The sequence below is a fragment of the Callithrix jacchus genome, chromosome 13 (genome assembly GCF_049354715.1).
Source record: "Callithrix jacchus isolate 240 chromosome 13, calJac240_pri, whole genome shotgun sequence".
NCBI lineage: Eukaryota > Metazoa > Chordata > Mammalia > Primates > Cebidae > Callithrix > Callithrix jacchus.
Window position 1 is genome coordinate 13,310,376 of NC_133514.1, and position 20,993 is coordinate 13,331,368.

Sequence of the window (20,993 nt, forward strand, 5' to 3'; positions counted from 1 at the left end):
AGTGAGGAGCACAGGGTCGAGTTCAGTAGAAGACAGGAGGAGGAGGAGAGAGAAACAGCAGTTATGAGCAGTAGGGTTTTGGGGGAAGAAACTTGGAAAGAGGATTTTCGAAAGCTTCTTGTGTGTTGGGCAGTGAAATTCCTCCTTGGCTTCCTCCTATAAGAATTTCAACAAAATCATAATACATTAAAGGCTTTTTTAATAATTGGATTTATTTCTTCTCCTGGCTGTTTCATCCAGACGTCAGAAGTCTGTCCTCAGTGGTTTACAACCTTCCCAGCTAACCAAAGGCACTATAGCCTCTTACCTCCTGTACCTTTCCCCAATACATACAGGAGGTCAGAGTGAACAATGAATACTTCCATTTATCAAGTGGTGGGTTAGCACATTGGGAATGGAGTGGGTGGATGCTAAACTCAGAATGATTTTCTGGCCATTTGGCTGTTAGTATTATTCAAAGGAGGCTGGCAACTCTTTGGCTAGTGAATTTCAAAGTGTCTCTTTGGGGTGATTGCTTTGGATCAAGAGATAAGCCACAAAGACAGAAGGGGAAGATCAAAGGAACAACAACCTAGAATGGTCAAGAAGCAGATTGAGATCTAGTTTCTATATAGGACAGATCTTCACTCCTGCCTTGAGTACTGAATTACAAAACACCTAGATGCTAGTCATTTCTCATGCCATCAGGAATCACGGACAGTTTGTCAGGGGTGATTTGAGAAGCAATCAATTGCACTGTAAGCGGGAGAAGGCTGGGATCTGTAAATCAACAGCTTGTAAGTGAGAGGATTGTGAGATGGGCCATCTCTAAGACAGCACTGGAAAATCAGAGTGCTCCCAGGTGGATAATATAAAAGGGGAATTGTACAGGATTTTAATAATCTACAAGACTTCTGCTTCCATGTATTATAAGGATTTCTAGGGCAAGATGTGGCCTAACGTCAGATGAATTGCAGGTTAGAAGAATAGTTAACTATATCTTTTATAAAGGTAAGACTCTGGGTTTTATGGGCAAATATTGTATAGATTTTCTCCAAAAAAAGCCTAAAGCTAAGTCTCATTCTTGGCTGGGGGTGATGGTTTATTCCTGTAATCCACCACTTTGGGAGGCTGAGGCAGGCAGATCACTTGAGGTCAGTAGTTTGAGACCAGCCTGGCCAACATGGTAAAACCTCGTCTCTACTAAAAATACAAAGAAAAGTTAGCCAGGCATGGTGGCACATGCCTACAATCCCAGCTACTCGGGAGGCTGAGACAGGAGAATCACCTGAAATGGGAGGTGGGAGGTTGCAGTGAGCCGAGATCACGCTATTGCTGCCTGGGAGATAAAACAAGATTCCATCTCTAAAAAAAAAAATTCCCACTCTTCTTCACCTAAATGAATTTAGGCAGGCCTATGAAATGAGGAGAAACTTTTTGCCAGTAAATGATTTAAACTTGATGTCTTAGTCTGTTTTGTGTTGTTGTAAATCATACCACAGACTGGGTGATTTATAATGAACAGAAATTTATGTCCTCTCAGTTTTGGAGGTTGGGAAGTCCAAAACCAAGGTGTAGGCATCTTGCAAGGACCTTCTTGCTATGTCACAACATGGCAGAAGGGCAAAGAGAGGGCAAGAGAGTAAGAGGGACAAACTCATCCTTTTATAAGGAACCCACTGTCATAATAAGGGCATTAATCCATTTAGGAGGATAGTGCCCTATGACCCAGACATCTTCCATTAGCCCCTACCTCCCAACACCACTGCACTGGTGAGCAAGTGAACTTTGGGGGACACATTCAAAACATAGCACTTAGAAAAATTAAATTGGAAGGAGAATCAAGGTGTCAGACCTTCCTATCTATACTGAAATTCAAGAGGGAATTTCTTTTTTTTTTAGATATAGTTTCGCTCTGTTGCCCAGGTTGGAGTGCAATGGCATGATCTCAGCCCACTGCAACCTCAACCTCCCAGGTTCAAGCAATTTTCCTGCCTCACCCTCCTGACTAGCTGGATTACAGGTGCCTGCCACCATACCTGGCTAATTTTTGTATTTTTTGGTACAGATGGGGTTTCACCATGTTGGCCAGGCTGGTTTCGAACTCCTGAACTCAAGTGATTCACCCACCTTGGCCTCCCAAAGTGTTGGGATTACAGGCATGAACCACCACGTCCAGCTCAAGAGGGAATTTCATGCTGTGTGTCAACCTACTTGTGCTCCTAGTGTCTTACGGACCAGCCTTGTGAAGTTGGGTATCCCAGTGGGGAGTGATGGAGGCTGATCTCTGCTGGATATAAGAAACTGTGCTGACTGTGAATACAGTATGATATCTGGTACAAACAGCATCCGCTATTCAATTCTGAAGAGCCAGAAGTTGTCATAAAATGATTGGCAGCATTTAAAATGCTTTTAGAAACAGGCTTTTATCTTTGGGGTTTTATCCGATTGACAGATGGGGTTACGGACTTTTGTTTTTTAATCTTTTCATTTTGCTTGTCAAGAGGTTGTTCCGCTGATCAGCCCCACATCCTGGGCAATAGTTCATTAGCACATTGCTGTTGTGGCGTTGTGGAAATAATAATAATAATAATATTTATTATATAATAATAATAATTATATTCAGAATAATAATAATAATTATTATTTTTCCCAGTGCTCCACGGCTTTGCCATTCCACGGTATGCAAGATCACCCTGTGTGCCTTGTCGAGATCTGTGACACTTCTGATGATTTTTGTCTCGAGACTGGGGTGATTCTTGACCATCTGGGCAGGCTGGAATTGCGGCAGGCACGTCTGCCTCGGGTGGCTGTTTGCTGCTACAGAAGGATCAGGAAGAAGGCTGGAGTGCTCACATGGGGCTAGTGACCAGAATGGAATACATCTGAGAGATGATGAAGTGTAGCAGCTGGACCAACATGAAACTCTGGTAAGTTCACTAAAGAAAAGGCCACCAGCCCCCTTCTGGGGAATGCTAGGGGTGATCTTGCCAAGGGACAGAAAGTAAAAATAAGGTCCTTAAGAGCAAAGTCATGTGACAATAAACACACTGTAGAAGAAAAATAACCTGTGTGTGTGTGTGTGTATGACAGGGTCTTACTCCGTCACCCAGGCGGGAGTACACTGGCCTGATCATGGTTCACTGCGGCTTCAATCTCCTGGGCTCAAGTGATGCCCCCACCTCAGCCTCCCAAGTAACTAGGACCACAGACATACACGACCATGCCCGGCGAATTTTTTTTTTTTTTTTTTTTTTGGTGAGACAGGGTCTTGGTCCGTTACCCAGGCTGGAGTGTGGTACTGCAGTCGTATCTCACTGCAGCCTCAACCTCCCAGGCGCAAGTAATCCTCCTACGTCAGCCTCGGAGTAGCTGAGGCCACAGGCCTGTGCTTCCATACCTGGCTAGGTTTTATTTTTTATTTTGTAGAGACAGGGTCCCCTTATGTTACCCAGGCTGGTCCCAAACTCCTGAGCTCAAGCGGTCCTCGCACCTTGGCCTCCCAAAGTACTGAGATTACAGATATGAGCCACTGCACCCGACCCAGTAAAATTACATGCGGACTGGAACCCAAGAAACTAAAAGAGGAGTGTCAGGGGTGAGTATTCCCGATGTGCTCTTTCCTGCCAGTTCTTTACTTCTTCTTTTTTTTTTTTTCTTTTTTGAGACAGAGTCTTACACTGTCACCCAGGCTGGAGTGCAGTGGCATAAACTCGGCTCACTGCAACCTCCACCTCCTGGGTTCAAGTGATTCTCCTGACTCAGCCTCCCAAGTAGCTCGGATTACAGATGTGCACCACCATGCCTAGCTAATATCTATCTATCTATCTATCTATATATATTTTGAGACGGAGTTTCGCTCTTGTTACCCAGGCTGGAGTGCAATAGTGCAATCTCAGTTCACTGCAACCTCCGCCTCCTGAGTTCAGGCAATTCTCCTGCCTCAGCCTCCTGAGTAGCTGGGATTACAGGCACACGCCACCATGCCCAGCTAATTTTTTGTATTTTTAGTAGAGACGGGGTTTCACCATGTTGACCAGGATGGTCTCGCTCTCTTGACCTTGTGATCTGCCCGCCTTGGCCTCCCAAAGTGCTGGATTACAGGCTTGAGCCACCACACCCGGCCAATTCTTCACTTCTTCCTGGCTGTTTTACTGTGCTCCATCTCTCCTCCTTCTCTTTTGGGACTGCCCTATCAGTTTTTCTGGTACCATTTGTTATTGATGGGGTCGGATAACTTCAGGCTTCTCTTCAGGGTCCTCTTGGAAGTCTAAGGTTCCTGGTGCTCTCCCATCTTGTTTGATATTATTATTATTATATTATTTTTGAGACAGAGTTTCACTCTTGTTGCTCAGGCTTCAGTGCAATAGTGTGATCTTGGCTCACTGCAACCTCCACTTTCTGGGTTCACTGCAATCTTCACTTACCGGATTCTCCTGCCCCAGCCTCCCCAGTAGCTGGGATTACAGGCATCTGCCACCACACCCAGCTAATTTTTTGTATTTTTAGTACAGACAAGGTTTCACCATGTTGGCCAGGCAGGTCTCAACCTCCTGACCTCAGGTGATCACCCCATCTCCGCCTCCCAGTGTGCTGGGATTACAGATGTGAACCACGGTGCCTGGCCATTTAATGGTATTTATTTCTTTCACAGCTCTGTGTTATCTCCCTTGTGAGTGGGAAAAAGCTGGTCACTGAATTTAGCCTCTGTTAAAAACCTTCCACGAGAAGAGTATTCCTACAGAGTTTGTAGTGTGGCAACGTAAGGGAGAGGGTTTCCCAGTGAGATTGGAGACCATTCAAATTGTATCTGTTGGGTTCAGCTGAATTGGCATTTTTACCACATGGTATGTTCCTGGACCTGGTCTGCTTCAGAGGAAAAGCCATGTCTAGATTTTTTTTTTTTCTGTTTTTCCTCTTTCTTTTCTTTCTTCCTTTTTTTTTAAGATGGAGTCTCGCTCTATCGCCTAGGCTAGAGTGCAGTGGCACAATCTCGACTCACTGCAGCCTCTCTGCCTTCTGGGTTCTAGCGATTCTCATGACTCAGCCTCCTGAGTAGCTGGGGCTACAGGCAGGCACCATCATGCTCGGCTAATTTTTATATTTTCAGTAGAGATGGGGTTTTGCCATGTTGGCCAGGATGGTCTCAAACTCCTGACCTCAAGTGGTCTGCCCGCCTTGGCCTCCCAAAGTGCTACGATTGCGGGCATGAACCACCGCGCCCAGCCATGTCTAGATATTCTTTTGGCTGTGCAGAAATCTTTTCCTTGGCCTCCCACTCCTCCAGTTTTAGTTACGAGCTCCTCCCTGGGGGTACAAGGTAGTATGAAGCCTCAGCTGATCCACCCTCAGTTCTGGATTTTATCATCCTGGCCTGAGCAGTGAGATAAACATAATTTTAATCCCCATTTTAATGCACTCACTAGAAAGCAGACAGGGCTGTTCCAGAATGGATTTCCTGTGTCATAGAAATCACAGAAGCATAAAAGGGAAAAGCCAGATGTGTACACTGAGCCTGCCCAGGCTTACACATTCCTTCATACCGAGAGTCATAGGGCCTCATGCTCCCTGTTCTCAAAGCCAGCTCATTTTCCCCCTTTTTGAATATGGACGTTTGCTCAAATTCACAGAGTTTCAGAGCTAGGAGGAAGGAGACACAGATCTGGGTGTTTATGTGTTGGGGTGTACCCGTGGCCATCTTTACACATATGGGGGCTTGGTGTGAAAGTGTCACTGTGCAGATCTAAGCGAGAAACTTCAGAGACACCCTTAACCTTTGAACACCTATTTACAACCTGTTATCCTTTCTCTTCCATGGCATGAAAAGCCCACCTCTTCCGGGAAAGCCTTGCAGATTGAGTAGATCAGAGAGAAGATGCCATTGGCTCCAGGGCACACTGGCCCCACCACTTTCTCTTAAAATTCCTGACTCTAGTGCTTCTTGGAGTGAAAATACTTTCAGTGGGTGCTGGACCTGTTTCACTAAGATACATTGTAATTTCCTCAATCAAAAGCAAAGCACGAAGTACACCACACGTGCAACATTAGCAGTATTCTTAGTAGTATTCTTTTTGCTTGAAACTCACAGCCTGGCTTGAGATTGTGGTATGAAAGTTGTGTTTAAAACTGTGATCACAAGCTAGGTATGGTGGCTCATGCCTATAATCCCAACACTTTGGGAAGCCAAGGCAGGTGGAGCACTTGAGGCCAGGAGTTTGAGACGAGCCTGGCCAACATGGCAAAACCCTGTCTGTACTAAAAATGTAAAAATTAGCCAGGCAATTAGGGTCTCTGCCTATAATCCCAGCTACTTGGGAGACTGAGGCAGGAGAATCACTTGAACCCAGGAGGTAGAGGTTGCAGTGAGCTGAGATCATGTCACTGCACTCACCTGCAGTGAGACTCTGCAGTCGAGACAGAGCGAGACTGTCTCAAAAAAGAACTGTGGATCACAGAGGTAATGTGGTTCCATGTCTAAGTGAATAAGACAGTGGTGAAGAACTGAGTAGCTGGCATCCTGATGATTAACTTTTTGGAAGTCTAACCAGACCCTTGATCATAATTATTCATTGAGTGTGTAGTATGTGCCCGACACTATTCTAGAAGTGGTGGATATAGCAGTAAGTAAAAGCAAAGTCTCTACTCTCACTGAATTTGTACTTGAGTGCATGGAGACAGACTATCAAGCAGTGATGACTGCAAGGAGAAGAGAAATAAGCTGGGCAAAGGGGCCGTTCAGTGGCGGTATTGTAGTTATGTATCTCACGACGAGTGCATCGGAGCCGGGACCTGATCAAATGATGGGAGAAGTCCAATGGGTATCTGGAGGAGGAGCATCCCAGCCCAAGGAACCACCTTGGAAAGGCTGTTAGGAGTCGGGCTGAAAAACAGCAAGGGGGCCACTGTGGCAGGAGCCTCAGGAGCCAGGGAAGAGTGCTGGGTGTGGGGACTGGAGAGCTGATCACATGATGGGACTGGGGAGACAGATAGTGTAGGGTCTTGTAGTGAGAGAGCTGGTAAGCTGCTGGGGTTTTGAGCAGAAGAGTGATATGATTTGACTTAGGTTTTGTTTGTTTTAATTTTTTGAGACATTTTTTGAGACACTCTGTTGCCCAGGCTGGAGTGCAGTAGATGATTTCGGCTCGCTGCAACTTCTGCCTCCCGGTTTCAAGCAATTCTCCTACTTCAGCCTCAGAGTAGTTGGGATTATAGGCAAGTGCCACCACGCCCAGCTATTTATTTATTTAATTTGAGATGGAGCCTTGCTCTGTCACCCAGACTTTAGTGCTATGGCAAGATCTCAGCTTACTGCAACCTCCGCCTCCCGAGTTTAAGCAATTCTCCTGCCTCAGCCTCCTGAGTAGCTGGGACTACAGGCGCGTGCCACCACGCCTAGCTAATTTTTTTTGGTATTTTTTGTAGAGATGGGGTTTCACCATGTTAGTTAGGATGGTCTTGATCTCCTGATCTCATGATCCGCCAGCCTTGGCCTCCCAAAGTGCTAAGATTACAGGCATCAGCCACCACACCCGCCTAATTTTTGTATTTTTAGTAGAGACGGGGTTTCACCTTGTTGGCCAGGCTGGTCTCGATCGGCCCGCCTCAGCCTCCCAAATGCTGGGATTACAGGTTTGAGCCACTACACCCGGCCTGACTTAGGTTTCAAAAGAATGTGGCTGCTGCAATGCTGAATAGACTGTAGAAAAGCGGTAGAGAAAGCAGGGAGACCGGGGGAGCCACTGTGGAAGGCCAGGCTAGAGAGATGGTGGCTGGCCTAGGGAAGTTGTGCTGGAAATGCTGTAACATTAATTAATTCTGGCTGAATTTCACTAGAACCAATAGGATTTTCTGATGGATTGGATGTGGAGTATGAGTTAAAAAAAAAAAAAGAGTTAAGGATGATTCCAAGTTTTTGTTTGTTTCCTGAGCAACTAGAAGAAGGGAACTGCAGTTTACTGAAATGAGAAGGAGCAGATTTTAAAGGGAAATCAGAAGTCTGGTTTTGGACACGGTATATTTGAGAACTGATTAGACATCTGCGTGGAGATGCCAACTAGGTAACTGGTGTTGACAGTCTGGAACTCAGGAAACCAAGTTAGGTATAAATCAAGCCTCTGGTGGAGAAGCCTCAATTTCTTCTGTTCGCCTCATCTGCTCTAAATATATGGCTAACAGGTCTTCAGTATCCCAGGAATCTGCTGAGCATCTGAGGCATGCTTTGAACCAGGGATTGCCTGCACCATGGAATAACTCTAATCTGTCCTCAAATGCAACTGGCTATTCATTTATTAACAAGTGCTTATTAGGTACCCACTACAGGCCAGGTGTGGTGGCTCATAACTGTAACCCCAACACTGGGAGGCCGAGGTGGGAGGATCAGTTGAGCCCAAGAGTTCAAGACTAGCCTGGGCAGCATAGTGATAGTATCTCTATAAAATTTTGTCTAAAAACTTAGCTGGGTGTGCTGGCATGTGCCTGTAGTCCCAGCTCCCCAGAGGCTGAGGCAGGAGGATCGCTTGAGCCCAGGATTTAGAGGCTGCAGTGAGCCATGATGGTGCCCACTGCACTCCAGGCATGGTGACAGAGTGAAACCCTGTTTTACACTCAAAGAAAAGTGCCCACGACATGCCAGCCACTGTACTAGCTGTTGGGTATACAATGGAAAACAAGACATACTCCCTGTACTCACAAAATATTTAGTCTTCTGGGGCATTAGGACAAGGAAATGGAGATTTCAGTGCAATGAGTCATGGTGCTTTGGACACATGGGAGGGGTGCCTAGTTCCAGACTTGGAGGCCTGTGAAAGCAATTCAGAGAAAATGCTATCTAGGTTGACCCCTGAAGGATGAGCAGAGCTCACCAAGTAAAGAGGTGAGAGGGTAGGGTAGAGTGTTCTGGGCAGAGGAAACAGCGTGTAACAGGCAGAGAAACTATGTTCAGGCAAAGAACAGATCAGTTGGGTGTCTGAAGTGCCACATGAGGGGTAGAGGGAGGGGGCAGGGAGAGTCTGGACGTGTCACTGGAAGGTACACCGTGAAGGACCTTAATGTGCAATGTTGGGACTTTATTATCAAAGCCATTGGGAGCTTTCGAGGAGTTTTAAGCAGAGGCAAGAGGTTGGGGTAATAGGGTGGGTTGGAGGGAGGCATGCCCGGGAGTGTTGCACGGGGGTTGGGAGGGTGGCCATCTCAGACTGCCACTGCTCTCACATAGCACCTATGAGTCCATAGCATATGACGCAGGGAAGGGAGGTCTGGCCTGGGTCTGCTGTGCTTAATCTCAGCTATTGGGAGACACTATCTGAAGAGCTAATTACTTAATGGAAATGAGGTAGAAGATAGCTACATTTTTCTTTTCTTTTTCTTTCTTTCTTTCTTTTTTTGGGGACAAGGTCAGCTGGATGCGGTGGCTCATGCCTGTAATCCCAGCACTTTGGGAGGTGGGTGGATCACCTGAAGTCAAGAGTTCGAGACCAGCCTGGCCAATATGGTGAAAACCCATCTCTACTAAAAATACAAAAATTAGCCGGGCGTGGTGGCATGTGGTTGTAATCCCAGCTACTCAGGAGTCTGAGGCAGGAGAATGGCCTGAAACTGGAGGTGGAGGTTGCAGTGAGCTGAGATTGTGTTACTGCACTCCAGATTGGGTGATAAGAATGAGACTCCATCGAGAGGGAGATACATACATACATATATATATATATATATATATATATATAGAGAGAGAGAGAGAGAGAGAGAGAGAGAGAGAGACTCATTCTATCACCCAGGCTAGAGTGCAGTGGTTTCAGTCGTAGCCCGTGGCAGCCTCCAACTCCTGGGCTCAGGTGACCCTTTCACCTCAGCCTCCAGAGTAGCTGGGAGTAGAGGCATGCACCACCAAGCATAGCTAATTTTTAAATTTTTTGTAGAGACAGGGTCTCCCTATGTTTCCCAGGCTGGAATTGAACTCCTGGCCTCAAGTGATCCTACTGCCTCAACCTCCCACAGTGCTGGGATTATGGGCGTGAGCCATACATCCGGCCTGCCTACATTTTAGTAGGGGGCCAGAGTGTGGGAGAAAGTAGGGTGAAGGGCAGTTCTAAGAGGGGACAGCCCCCCAGGAAGGGCAAGCCTTAGTCACTTACAGGGGAGGGGGAAAGAAGCAGGAACGAGACTAGAAAGCAAAAAGTGGGCTGGGCACAGTGGCTCACACCTGTAATCCCAGCACTTTGAGAGGCTGAGGCGGGCAGATCACAAGGTCAAGAGATTGAGACCATGGTGAAGCCCCATCTCTACTAAAAAATACAAAAATTAGCTGAGTGTGGTGGCGCGCACCTGTGGTCCCAGCTACTCGGGAGGCTGAGGCAGGAGAATTGCTTGAAACCGGGAGGCAGTGGTTGCAGTGAGCCGAGATCGCACCACTGCACTCCAGCCTGGTGCCTGGCAACAGAGCAAGACTCTGTCTCAAAAACAAAAAAGCAAAAAGTGATTGTCTTTGTAGGTACGTCTTGCTTTGTGTACTGTGCGGGTTGTGCAGTGTGCATTCAGGCCGGGGCCTGGATTCTGCTCGAAGGTGCTGAGTGCTGGGGGTGTGTGTGTGTTGGCAATGGTTGTTAGTATTGGGATGACTTCTTTGCATCTGTGTTAATGTGCAAAACTCTGGAATGTACACTGTGCATGTGCCTACCAGCAGTAAAGAGATATGCGTCCAACTTATGCAGAAGAAAGCATACGTCCTTGGAAGGCCTGTGGTATCAATCACAAGTTCGCAAACAGAACAATTCTATGGAAATGCAGAGACTATTCTGGCTCACTCTGCACACAGCAGGCACCAAGTATTTGTCAAACGAATGAGCGTTTTGGTTTTATTAAAGTGCAATCATTTAAATAAATATACAGGTTTGGTTAAAAGCTTAAACTAGATGTTTTAGGAAGAATAAATTGGCTGGGTACAGTGGCTCATGTCTGTGGTCCCAGCACTTTGGGAGGCTGAGCCCAGGAGTTAGAAACCAGCCTGGACAACATAGTGAGACCCTGTCTCTCAAAAAATAAAGAAGTTAGCTGGGCATGGTGGAGCAAATATAGTCCCACCTACTTAGGAGGCTGAGGTAGGAGGATTGTTTAAGCCCAGGGCATTGAGGCTGTAGTGAGCTGTAATTCCCCACTGTGCTCCAGCCTCAGTGATAGAGTGAGGCCCTGTCTCAAAAACAAACAAAAACCGAAGAATAAATTCACAACCAGGCACCGACATCCATTGATGAATCCTAGCACTTTAAATCCTGGTATGGAGTTTATATGCTAGTCCTAACTCATGTAAGAAACTTTCACTGTTTCATTTCACTCAATAAACATTTCCTGAACACCTTAGTCCCAAAGGCAAGCCCTGGGCTGTTGCTGCCCAACTCATTTCCCTTTCCTCTGAGCCACTTTACTCTGGGTGTTGCAATTAGAGCTTAATTATATGTTATCTTGTATTGTTCCTTAATTGTTGCATGTGCATTAATCTACTTCCATGAAGGCTGGATAGTCCTTGGGGGCAGGGACTGTGTTATAAACTTCAGGATAGGTGAGAAATTTAGCAGAGGTAAATATATAGATGTAAGTAAACACCCACTGTTTGAAGAAAAATGGAAACAAGAACATAAAACTATTCATGAACTGTAGTAACATGTAACACACAAAATTATCTTAAAAATAAGAGGATACATTGTTACTATATTGTTAAATTGTTAACTAACTAAACTATTCTCTCTCCACCCCATTGCTTTTTGGAGAGAAGAGATCTTGCTGTTGCCCAGGCTGGTTTCAAACTCCTGGCCTCCAGTGAACCTCCCACATCGGCCTCCCAAAATGATAGGATTACAGGCATGAGCCACCTTGCATAGCCTAAATATTCCTTGAAAAATTAAATATAAAATTTCAATCTGGGCTGGGAGCAGTGGCTTATGCCTGTAATCCCAACACTTTGGGAGACTGAGGCAGATGGATCATCTGAGGTTGGGAGTTCTAGACCAACCTGGCCAGCATGGTGAAACCCCATCTGTACTAAAAATACAAAAGTTAGCCAGGTGTGGTGGCAGGAGCCTGTAATCCCAGCTACTTGGGAAGCTGAGGCAGGAGAATTGCCTGAACCCGAAAGGCGGAGATTGCAATGAGCCAAGATTGCGCCATTGAACTCCAGCCTGGGTGACATGAGAGAGCCTCTGTCTCAAAAATAAATAAATAAACAAAATCAAATCAATCTGCATTTTCATATTAACGTAATTGTGGTGATCCCCGCAACGTTTTGTTCCTCTTAGTGCAAACCAGAAATGTTTCCTAGAGCATGAGAGGTAAAGGGTAGAACCCACCATTGCTGAATTTCTGGGTAGCCCGATTGTCCTATAGTGGGACTTCTCCATGGCAATGCCAGCATTTTTTTGGACCGTACAATTCTTTGTTGTGGGGGGCTGTCCTGTCCTTGGCCTTTATCCACCGAATGACAGTAGTTCCCCTCTCCCAATTGTGACGATCCAAAACGCCTCCCGACATTGGTGTCTCGTCACTCACAGCCCATAACCAGTGTCCTATAGGAATTTTGGTTCTAGTTAGATAATTTTCTTATTTCACAAATGGTGGGAAATGGGGGAAGGGAAATACTTATTACTTATTTGCTATGAGAGCTGGACACTCTTATCTGTGTTATTCAGTCTTGCAGATGAAGAAGCTGGAGTACCGAGAGTGGAAGAACCTGCTGGAGATCATAAAAGCGAATTTAGTTCAATCAGGACTGCAAGCCGGTTCGTCTGACTACAAAGACTTTAGCCCTTTTCCAGGACACTCCCACTACTTCTTTGCCAGAAAAACAGCACACCTCAAACCCAAGGTGAACTGCAAACTCAAAAATTATAGTCAAAACATATTTAAAAACTTTTTTAGGGGAGAGGAATGACTACCTTCAGAGTTCTTACATTTGCTTGAATATAAATATACATGCCAACCCATATATAGACATGGGGGCCCCTCACTACCGTTGTGGCTCTGGTCTTATCTCTGAAAAACATAGAACACCACAATGGAACAACTTCAATTCTCCTTGTTACAAATTATCCAAAAGCCAGAGCCTAACGGTGCCAAAAGCAACCGGTCCTGTTTACATACGGCTTGAAGGCTAATAGTTAACTTTTTCCCATTTAATTCCAGCAACAGTAAATAACGCCTCACTTTACACCGCCAGAGGAAGGAGATGTCATGAAATGGGGAAGAAAACACTGAGTGCAAAGGAAAATGGGAAGGTGCTTTCCAGCTTCCTTCCCCTGGCGCGGGCGCGGGCCCTTGGGTCGGCCGGGGCTGCACCGCCTGGGTCCCCAAGGTCCTCACCGAGCTCCCGAGCGCGGCGCCCCAGCTCTCTGGCTCCCTTCCCGCCCCGGGGCGAGCCCGGCCCCTCTCAGAGAAGCCCGTCCCAGAGCCAGGCCTGGAAAAACAACAGCGAGAGAAACTTTGGCTCGGTGCGAAAAGCCAAGCCTCAAGTTTGGCTCGGGGCTGCAGCTGCCGGTTCCGATCGGGGGGTGGGGCGGGGTGTGTGTGTGTGGGGGGTCACCACTCGGTCAGGTTCAAGTGCGCATGTGCGCGAGGAGTCGCTCGGGCACTTATTGAGCGCCGACTGTCTACGGGCGGCCGGGTGTGTGTAGCCCGGGCGCACGGGGCGGGTGCGGGGCCGAGGGGTGGCGCGGGGGCGCGGGGGTTGGGCGGGCGGGGGTGTGTCCCGAGCGTCTCCGCTGGGCGCCGGCGGGCGCGCTGCTCCGCTCCCTTCCCGGGCGGGAATCCGGGCCGGGTTGTGGCCGCGGCCGCGTACGTGAGCGCAGTGTCCCGGGGAAGGGGCAGGCCGGCCAGGTGGGCGCCAACCCAGCCTCGGCGGGTGGCCGGAGAGGAGCCGGGCCGTGGGCCGCGCCGGGAGGGCGTGCAGGGCCGCGGCCGCTGCAGCCCGGAGCCAAGCGAGCCGTCCGAGCCGAGCCGTCCGAGCCGGGGAAGCCGGGCGTGCCGCTGCCGGTCGTGGCGGGCCGAGGTGAGCTGCGCGGGGACTTCTCGGCACGGCAGCCGGGGGCAGGGGCGGCCGCGAACTTCCCACGCCCCGCGCGCCCGCCGATGGGCCGGGCCGGCGGCCTAGGGGGCTCGGGGGGTCTGGCAGGCCGGGGCCGCGGCGGGCGGGGCGCGGGGCGCTGCGGCAGGGCCGGGGTGGCGGGCGGGGGTGGCTGCCGCTCCCGCGCGTCGCCTTGTTTACCTCGCGCGCCACCGGCGCCCCCTCCTCGGAGCCCCCTCCCTGACTTCGGGCGACCGGGAGTCGACACTCGGAGGGACGTGGACCGGCCCTCCTGCTCCTCCCCGGCCCTTTCCGGCGGGGCCGCCCGCCTGGCCCTCCCGCGCCCCGCGCGTTTCTGCGGGTTCCTGCCCACTCCGTCCAGCGCGCGAGGCCGGGCTGCGGGACGGGCGGGACAGAGGGACTGGGAGACTGGGGGACACATCCTCCGCCCGCGGGCGGCCCACGCCCCTCCCGCCCTGGCCGCCGCCCCCTCTGCCTGAGCGCTCTCGCCCCCGCGCCCTTGGCCCTCCCCGGCGGTGGCACCGTGGGTTTGCTGGGTGCTCGAATGGGGGCCTGCACAGGGAATTTGTCCTGTGCAAACAGTTTCCGAGGCAGCGTTTTCTTCCCTGCCGGGGAGTGCAGGGGTCAACGCCTTCACTTTGGAACTGACTCAGAGACCTGACGAAGCCCACCTGGCCGGTGGGGAGGGGTCCTCCGCCTCCCGGTTTTGGGCAGCCCTGGCTAGTTCCTGGTGGCCTTGTAGGACTTCCACCCGGCAGGCGTTCCCATGATGCCAGGCTGCCGGGCGCGGGGGATCCCTGCAGGCCGGCGCCGCTTTCTTTAGAACCCCCTTTCTGGAAAGGTGCACCTGGGTGGTTTGCTTCAAAGTGAGGGAGCCACAGGTTCCTAAGGCCTTCTTCACACCCTCCCCAGGTGTTGTGTAAACGGAAGCTCCTGGTCGCAAATACCTTGAAACACAAGGGAACGTGGCCATTAAGTTCAACTCTACAGGTACTTTTGGGGAGCTGCTGTGCTTCCAGCACGGTGCCAGACTCTCTGGGAGGTGGCGGAGGCCCAGAGGAGACCCCAGGCTGCAGGAAGACTAGTACTGACTAGGTGGAAGTGATTTAGGAGTTGACGTTCAAGTGAATGTGCGGTGGCTGCCTGAGTGAGTGGAGATGCTGGGGTGGGAGCATATCAGATGAAGGAAGGAGGACACTGGGGAAGGGACGTGGAGTACTACGTTTTGAGATAAGTTATGCCTGTGGAGAGGTGGAGAGTAACTCATCCCTAGGGCCCAAAGACAGGAGGAGAAGCAAGTAACAGGTGGGATAGTTTGCAAAGCGGGGCAGAGGAGCACAGGCTCATACCCAACTCGGGGCGGGAGGAGATAGAGATACAAGAGATGATCCCCTCCCTCCAGGGCGTCTGCTCTCATGAAGGATGTGAGCCTGTGAAATCAGACACCAAGAAATATAATGGTAACTGTCAAAGTGCGACGTGCAGAAATAGTTCTGTTGGAGTCAGAGAAGGGAGCTGTGGGTAGGGCTCAGTCACACGGACTGTCTTTATTCCTGGAGGCTGACGCTCTTGAGATAGGCCGAGGTGGGAATGAACATGGCTTTACAGAGAGGCAAGGAGATGCCCTTGGCCAGACCAGGGAACGTATCCCGAGCAGTAGGAGACTTAGATGGAGAGGAACAATGGTTGAGATTGTGAAAGTCCTAGAAAGCCCTGTAGGTAATTGCATACTACCCTGTGTGTCCTAAGGAGACAGTCAAGATTTCCGAGTGAGGGAATGGTGTAATGAACAACTGTGTAATGGACACATCAGGGAGCAGGTGGTTGCAGTTGTGGGGTGCCCAGAGTTTGCACTGGGATTGGTGGAAGTGGAAAAGGTGGGTTTGAGAAACATGACTGTTGAAATAATCTGTTTACAGGGCAGGGCGAAGGGATGAGATGAATGGAAATTAATTCTTGGTGGAAATTGATTCTATGCCCGGGCCTTGGAGCTGCTGTAGTTGGTAACTTGAGAAATCGGAAATGTGTATTTTGGAGAGAAGGAATTGACTACTCAGGCTGTAGAGAAGTTTCTTGGGGCTGCTAAGATATCCAGATGTGGGTGTCCTGCAAGCAGCTATGCTCTGAGATGAGGAGGGGGGAGTGGAGGAGGGGAGAGCCCAGGGGGGACAGTGTTGCAGAGGCTGCAGAAGCCGGGAGAGGGAAGGGGCTCCGAGGAGTAGTGGGGAGGCTGCTGGTAAGACGGGGGCAGCAAAGGATGTCCCTGAGTGGCACTTGTCTGAACCGAGGGGCTTCTGTTTCTTTCTCCTGCACTGCCATTCACAGGACACTGCCCAGTTCTGAACCTGAAGTTAGAAAAGCAACTGTGGGCAATTGGGCCCTGAGGAGGATGGGGCTGTTGATTCTTCTAATCTCGAGGGTGGATTGGAGGTTAGAAGGAAGTAGAATGAGATTTGCTAAAGACAGTAAATTGCTGGGCTTTGAAACTTGTTGAACTTTCCTGGGGGGTGGGTAGGAGTGAGAGAGTCAGGGAGGGAGGACATTTTAACTCTAGGGATATTGTGATTCCCAGGGCTGTTCCTACCAGAGCCTGGCACCCTGCAGGTAGAGGGGAGCTCTCCCCCCCGCCCCCCCCCGCCAGCTCATTTCATGTTGCAAGGGTGACACAGGGTGATTTGCTGAACAAATTCCCCAGGCCTCAACTTGCAAAATCTGAATTTGAGTGATGATTGCAAAAAGTTGTGGATTGAGCTGAGAACGTACTTACTGTTACTTAGCTTCCTTGTTTCTCTGAGATGAAGGATCAGTGAGTGAACTAGTAAGGGAAGAGGACTTGGGAATCAGATAATTTTCTTTATTGGGTGTATCTGACTGTCCAGAGACTAATTGCAATGGAGAAGTGGTCAAGCTCATTTACTCACTGGAAAGCAGTGTCTGTACTGTTTTGACTGTGACTTACATTAAGAAATGAAATTTACATCGTGACCTAGTACCTACAATCATATGTAAAGAAATCGAATCTAAGTTCATAAACTACTACCTCCCTTTGCTCGGTGTCATCTCCGACGTTTCTATTTTCTAGTTTATTATTGTTCATTTAAAAAGATGGTGTCTCCCACTAAGTTGATCTAATCATCTTCTAACGGATCATAACCCCCAGTTTGAAAAAAAACAGAGTTTTCACATTCAGTGAGTATTTATTAAGCTGTTTAAGTGAAGAGCTACCATTAACTAGTGCTGAAGGTGGAAGAAGGCATGAGGAAGGGTAGATTTACAGACTCTTCGGAAAGAGGAGAGAGACCTTGATTAAGGAGCAAGCCAAGGTGATTAAATGCCAACATGAAAAATCACTTCCTGTGGGGTTCAGAGGAGCCGGGAGTGATCTGTGCTGGTGTGGCCTGGAAGAGGGTTTGGGGACGAGGAAGGAAGTCTGGGATGAACTGTTTTTGGTGTTTCAGGGTGCCGCAGAGATGGGGAGGTATAAAGTGGGCAACGCCTTGGAGTTAGGAATGTGTAAAGTCGATGATTGTGTCAGAGAGAAGAACAGAGGGTTCTTGTTAGAGATTAGAGAGAAATCAAGTTGTTAAAGTGGGCTGGGGTCAGTTATAGGGCAAAGGTTGTAAACTGGTGGCTAAGGAGGGTTTTAAGCATACAGATATGTTATACTTTGGACTACATAAAGATGTTTAAAAATTGGGGAAAAAATCCAGAAAAATCTCTGCATTTGCAGCTCTTTTAAAGAGTCAGACCTGGTGTTCATCTCAAGCTGAGAAGGTTGTCCCCTACGGACAGGAGGCAGGCTCATGGTCCCGGGGCTCCCTTTTGCCTCAGTCCATTCACTTTCCATTCTCCACCTAGTCCTGTAGGCGTTCTGCTTTGCGGCCTCAGTTTTCAAGAGACTCAAATGCCGAGCCAGGAAATTCGGGATTGCTGTCACGGGCTCTGAGTGGCCACTGAGGAGTCCGGGTAGGAGTGTGGCATTATGGAATCTGAGATATTTCTGTGTACTGGATTTGTTTAAGGTGAATCAACAGCACTTTTTGAGAAGCTGCTGGCTGGGACTTTGAAATATTTTTATGACGATGGGAAAGGAATTGTAGAGGGCCTTGACCTGTGTTCTCCATAGTAAGGCAAATTCCGAGTGACCCCAAGATTCTTCCAACCTTCCCATTTTCCGCTTCTGGCTGGCAGGGATCTCAGAGTGATGTCGAGGTCATACCTTGGTGAGTTGTGAGTCACAGCCAGCAAGTGCCATTCAGGAGCTTGTTGTTGATCCAGATGACTCCCAGAAAATGGGCTGATTTGGGGTCCAGCCGAAGTGATGATGTTCAGGACTCTGTGGCCTAGAATAGTCTTGTTTTCCACACAAGACTGAGAGGTCTTCCCAGATGAGCCACAGGTGAGAGAGACTGACCAATAGTCACCCTGCCATTACCAAGTTCAATGATTTTAAAATGTTGATCTGGCTGTAGTGGCTCATGCCTGTAATCTAAGCACTTTGGGAGGCTGAGGCAGGAGGATTGTTTGGGTCCAGGACTTTGAGACCAGCCTGGGCAACATGGTTGAGACCAGCCGGGGCAACATGGTTATTAAAAATAATGATGATAAACTAGCTGGGTGTGGTGGTGCATGCCTGTGCTCCCAGCTACTCAGGAGGCTGAAGCAGGAGGAGCGCTTGAGCCCTGCAGGAGGTGGAGGCTGCAGTGAGCCGAGATCATATCATTGCACTCCAGCTTGGGCAACAGAGTGAGACCCTGTCTCAAAGAAAAAGTGTACTGCTTTTGAAACATTAAAAACATGGAACTGAAGTGCATTTTATTTAAAAATGTGTGGCCGTAGGATGCAAGGATAACCAGAAGCCAGCTGAATCATATCAACTTAAATCTGTTTCCTGCCTTATATGGTGGTTTGGTTACTAGACCAGAGGAATAGTGCAGCAAATATGGTACATTTTGGCTTCAGTATTTGACAGTTTATTGAGGTATGATGGTCCATGTTAAGTTGTAAGTGGTCACATGTGGGCTGGATGGTGTTACCAAACAATCCCCTGAACTTTTAATTTTCGGCACTGAGGCAGCCTGGAAGGAGATCTGAAAGTGAGTACAGTAGAGTTCCATTCTTGGCCTGGATCTGGGCAACGCTTTCCCGGTGTCGGTGAAGATACAGAAGGCATGTTCATCAGATTTGTTGGTGGCGCAGAAGTGGGAGGGATTGCTGGTTTTGCAGACAAATCAGGGCTCGGAGTCGTTTAGAATTAGGGGTGCAAATTCAAAAGAAAACAAATTCAGTAAGGGATGGATGTAAAGTCTGATTTAGGTTTAAAAAATTGAATTGTTGTGTTTTGAGGTGTTCATACGTCCTGATAAGATAATACTACTTCTGGGTATGCAGGTGAGACCATATCCAAAATGTAGATGGTGATTTATGCACAGAGATGCAATATTCTGAGGTCTTTTTAAAACTGCAGTAAAAACTTGGGAGCAATGTAAATATCCAACGGTGTGGGCTAGAGGTAACAGATGAGTGAATTCTGATAGATGTCTTTAAAACAGAATGTTAGGAAGCCATGAAAGATGATGTTTAGGAATAGCTTTAAAATAACGGGGGAAAATGTTTCTGCCAAACGCTAAGGGACATCTACAGTGTGATTTCAAATGTTAATAAAGCAGTGTGCTTAAAAAATGACTGGAAGGAAGTATGCTAATAATAGTAATATCAAAATAGAAATACCAGTTGCTTCTGGTTGGGTTGAGGTATGTGACTTTTTTTTTAACGTGTGTATTATTTGTCTTTTCTCTAGTTGTTTATATATTCCACAGTGGGGACTTCTGCAATTTTTAAGAGTTTTTATTGTACAAGGACGAGACGGGAGAGTAGATGGTTCATTCAGTGATTAATCTTGAGTGCCTGCCCGCCGTGTGTCAGGCTCAGGGTTAGGAGCTGGAGTCACAATGGAAGACAGTCCTTGACCCCAGGTTGGCCCAGGTCCACTGAGGAGGGGCAGGGCATGGGGAAAAAAAGCCTTGGGATTTTTCTGATGTTTGTGAGTTCAGTGTGAGCCTTGAGTGGATGAGGCTTTTATTCTTATTTATTTATTTATTCGTGATTTTTTTTTTTTTTTGAGACGTAGTTTTGCTCTTGTTACCCAGGCTGCAGTGCAATGGCACGATCTCGGCTCACCGCAACCTCCGCCTCCTGGGTTCAGGCAATTCTCCTTCCTCAGCCTCCCGAGTAGCTGGGACTACAGGTTGCACCACCATGCCCAGCTAATTTTTGTATTTTTAGTAGAGATGGGGTTTCACCTTGTTGACCAGGGTGGTCTCGATCTGTTGACCTTGTGGTCCACCCACCTCAGCCTCCCAAAGTGCTGGGATTATAGGCGTGAGCCACTGTACCCGGCCAATAATTTTTTTTTGAGACTGAGTTTCACTCTTGTTGCCTAGTCTGGAGTGCTGCGATCTTGGCTCACCACAACCTCTGCTTCCTGGGTTGAAGTGATTCTCCTGCCTTAGCCTCCCAAGTAGCTGGGATTACAGGCATGCACCACCATACCTGGCTAATTTTGTATTTTTAGTAGAGATAGGTTTCTCTGGTCACGTTGGTCTCAACTCCCGACCTCAGGTGATCTGCCTGCCTCTGCCTCCCAAAATGCTGGGATTACAGGCATGAACCACTGTGCCTGGCCTTATTTTTATTTTTTTTACTTTTATGTTAGAGAGTCATGAGTCTTGCCAAGTTGTCCTGCTGGATTTGAACTCCTGGGCTGAAGCACTCCTCCTGCCTCAGCCTCCCAAGTGGCTGGGACTGTGCACATGAGACAGAGAGCTTAGCTCTAAGATACAGCTTTTAAAAAATGGAATGCAGTTTGTAACAGGATCAGAAATTCAGCGACCTAATCACAAGATCTAGTCTTAATGACCTTGGCTGGTCACATGACATTTGGACACTGGTG

At 48.4% G+C, this 20,993-nt stretch overlaps 1 protein-coding gene across 36 annotated transcripts in view; it reads left to right on the forward strand.

The window, feature by feature from the left end:
* Positions 1 to 20,993, forward strand: part of ZNF395 (zinc finger protein 395) — a 61,420-nt gene that overhangs the window by 3,325 nt on the left and 37,102 nt on the right. For 12 of the 36 annotated variants that reach the window (XM_078347153.1, XM_078347168.1, XM_078347157.1 and 9 more), the window contains exons 2-3: positions 2,636 to 2,909; positions 12,651 to 12,826. Coding sequence is in view for 4 of the 36 variants with exons in the window: in XM_078347148.1 (XP_078203274.1) it covers positions 13,228 to 13,448 (221 nt within the window). In the remaining 32 variants the exon portion in view is untranslated. Of the gene's footprint in view, positions 1 to 2,635; positions 2,910 to 12,650; positions 12,827 to 13,143; positions 13,449 to 13,549; positions 13,622 to 13,831; positions 14,006 to 20,993 lie in introns of those variants that run through there. The other 24 variants (XM_078347158.1, XM_078347169.1, XM_078347162.1 and 21 more) reach the window with 5 other exon arrangements.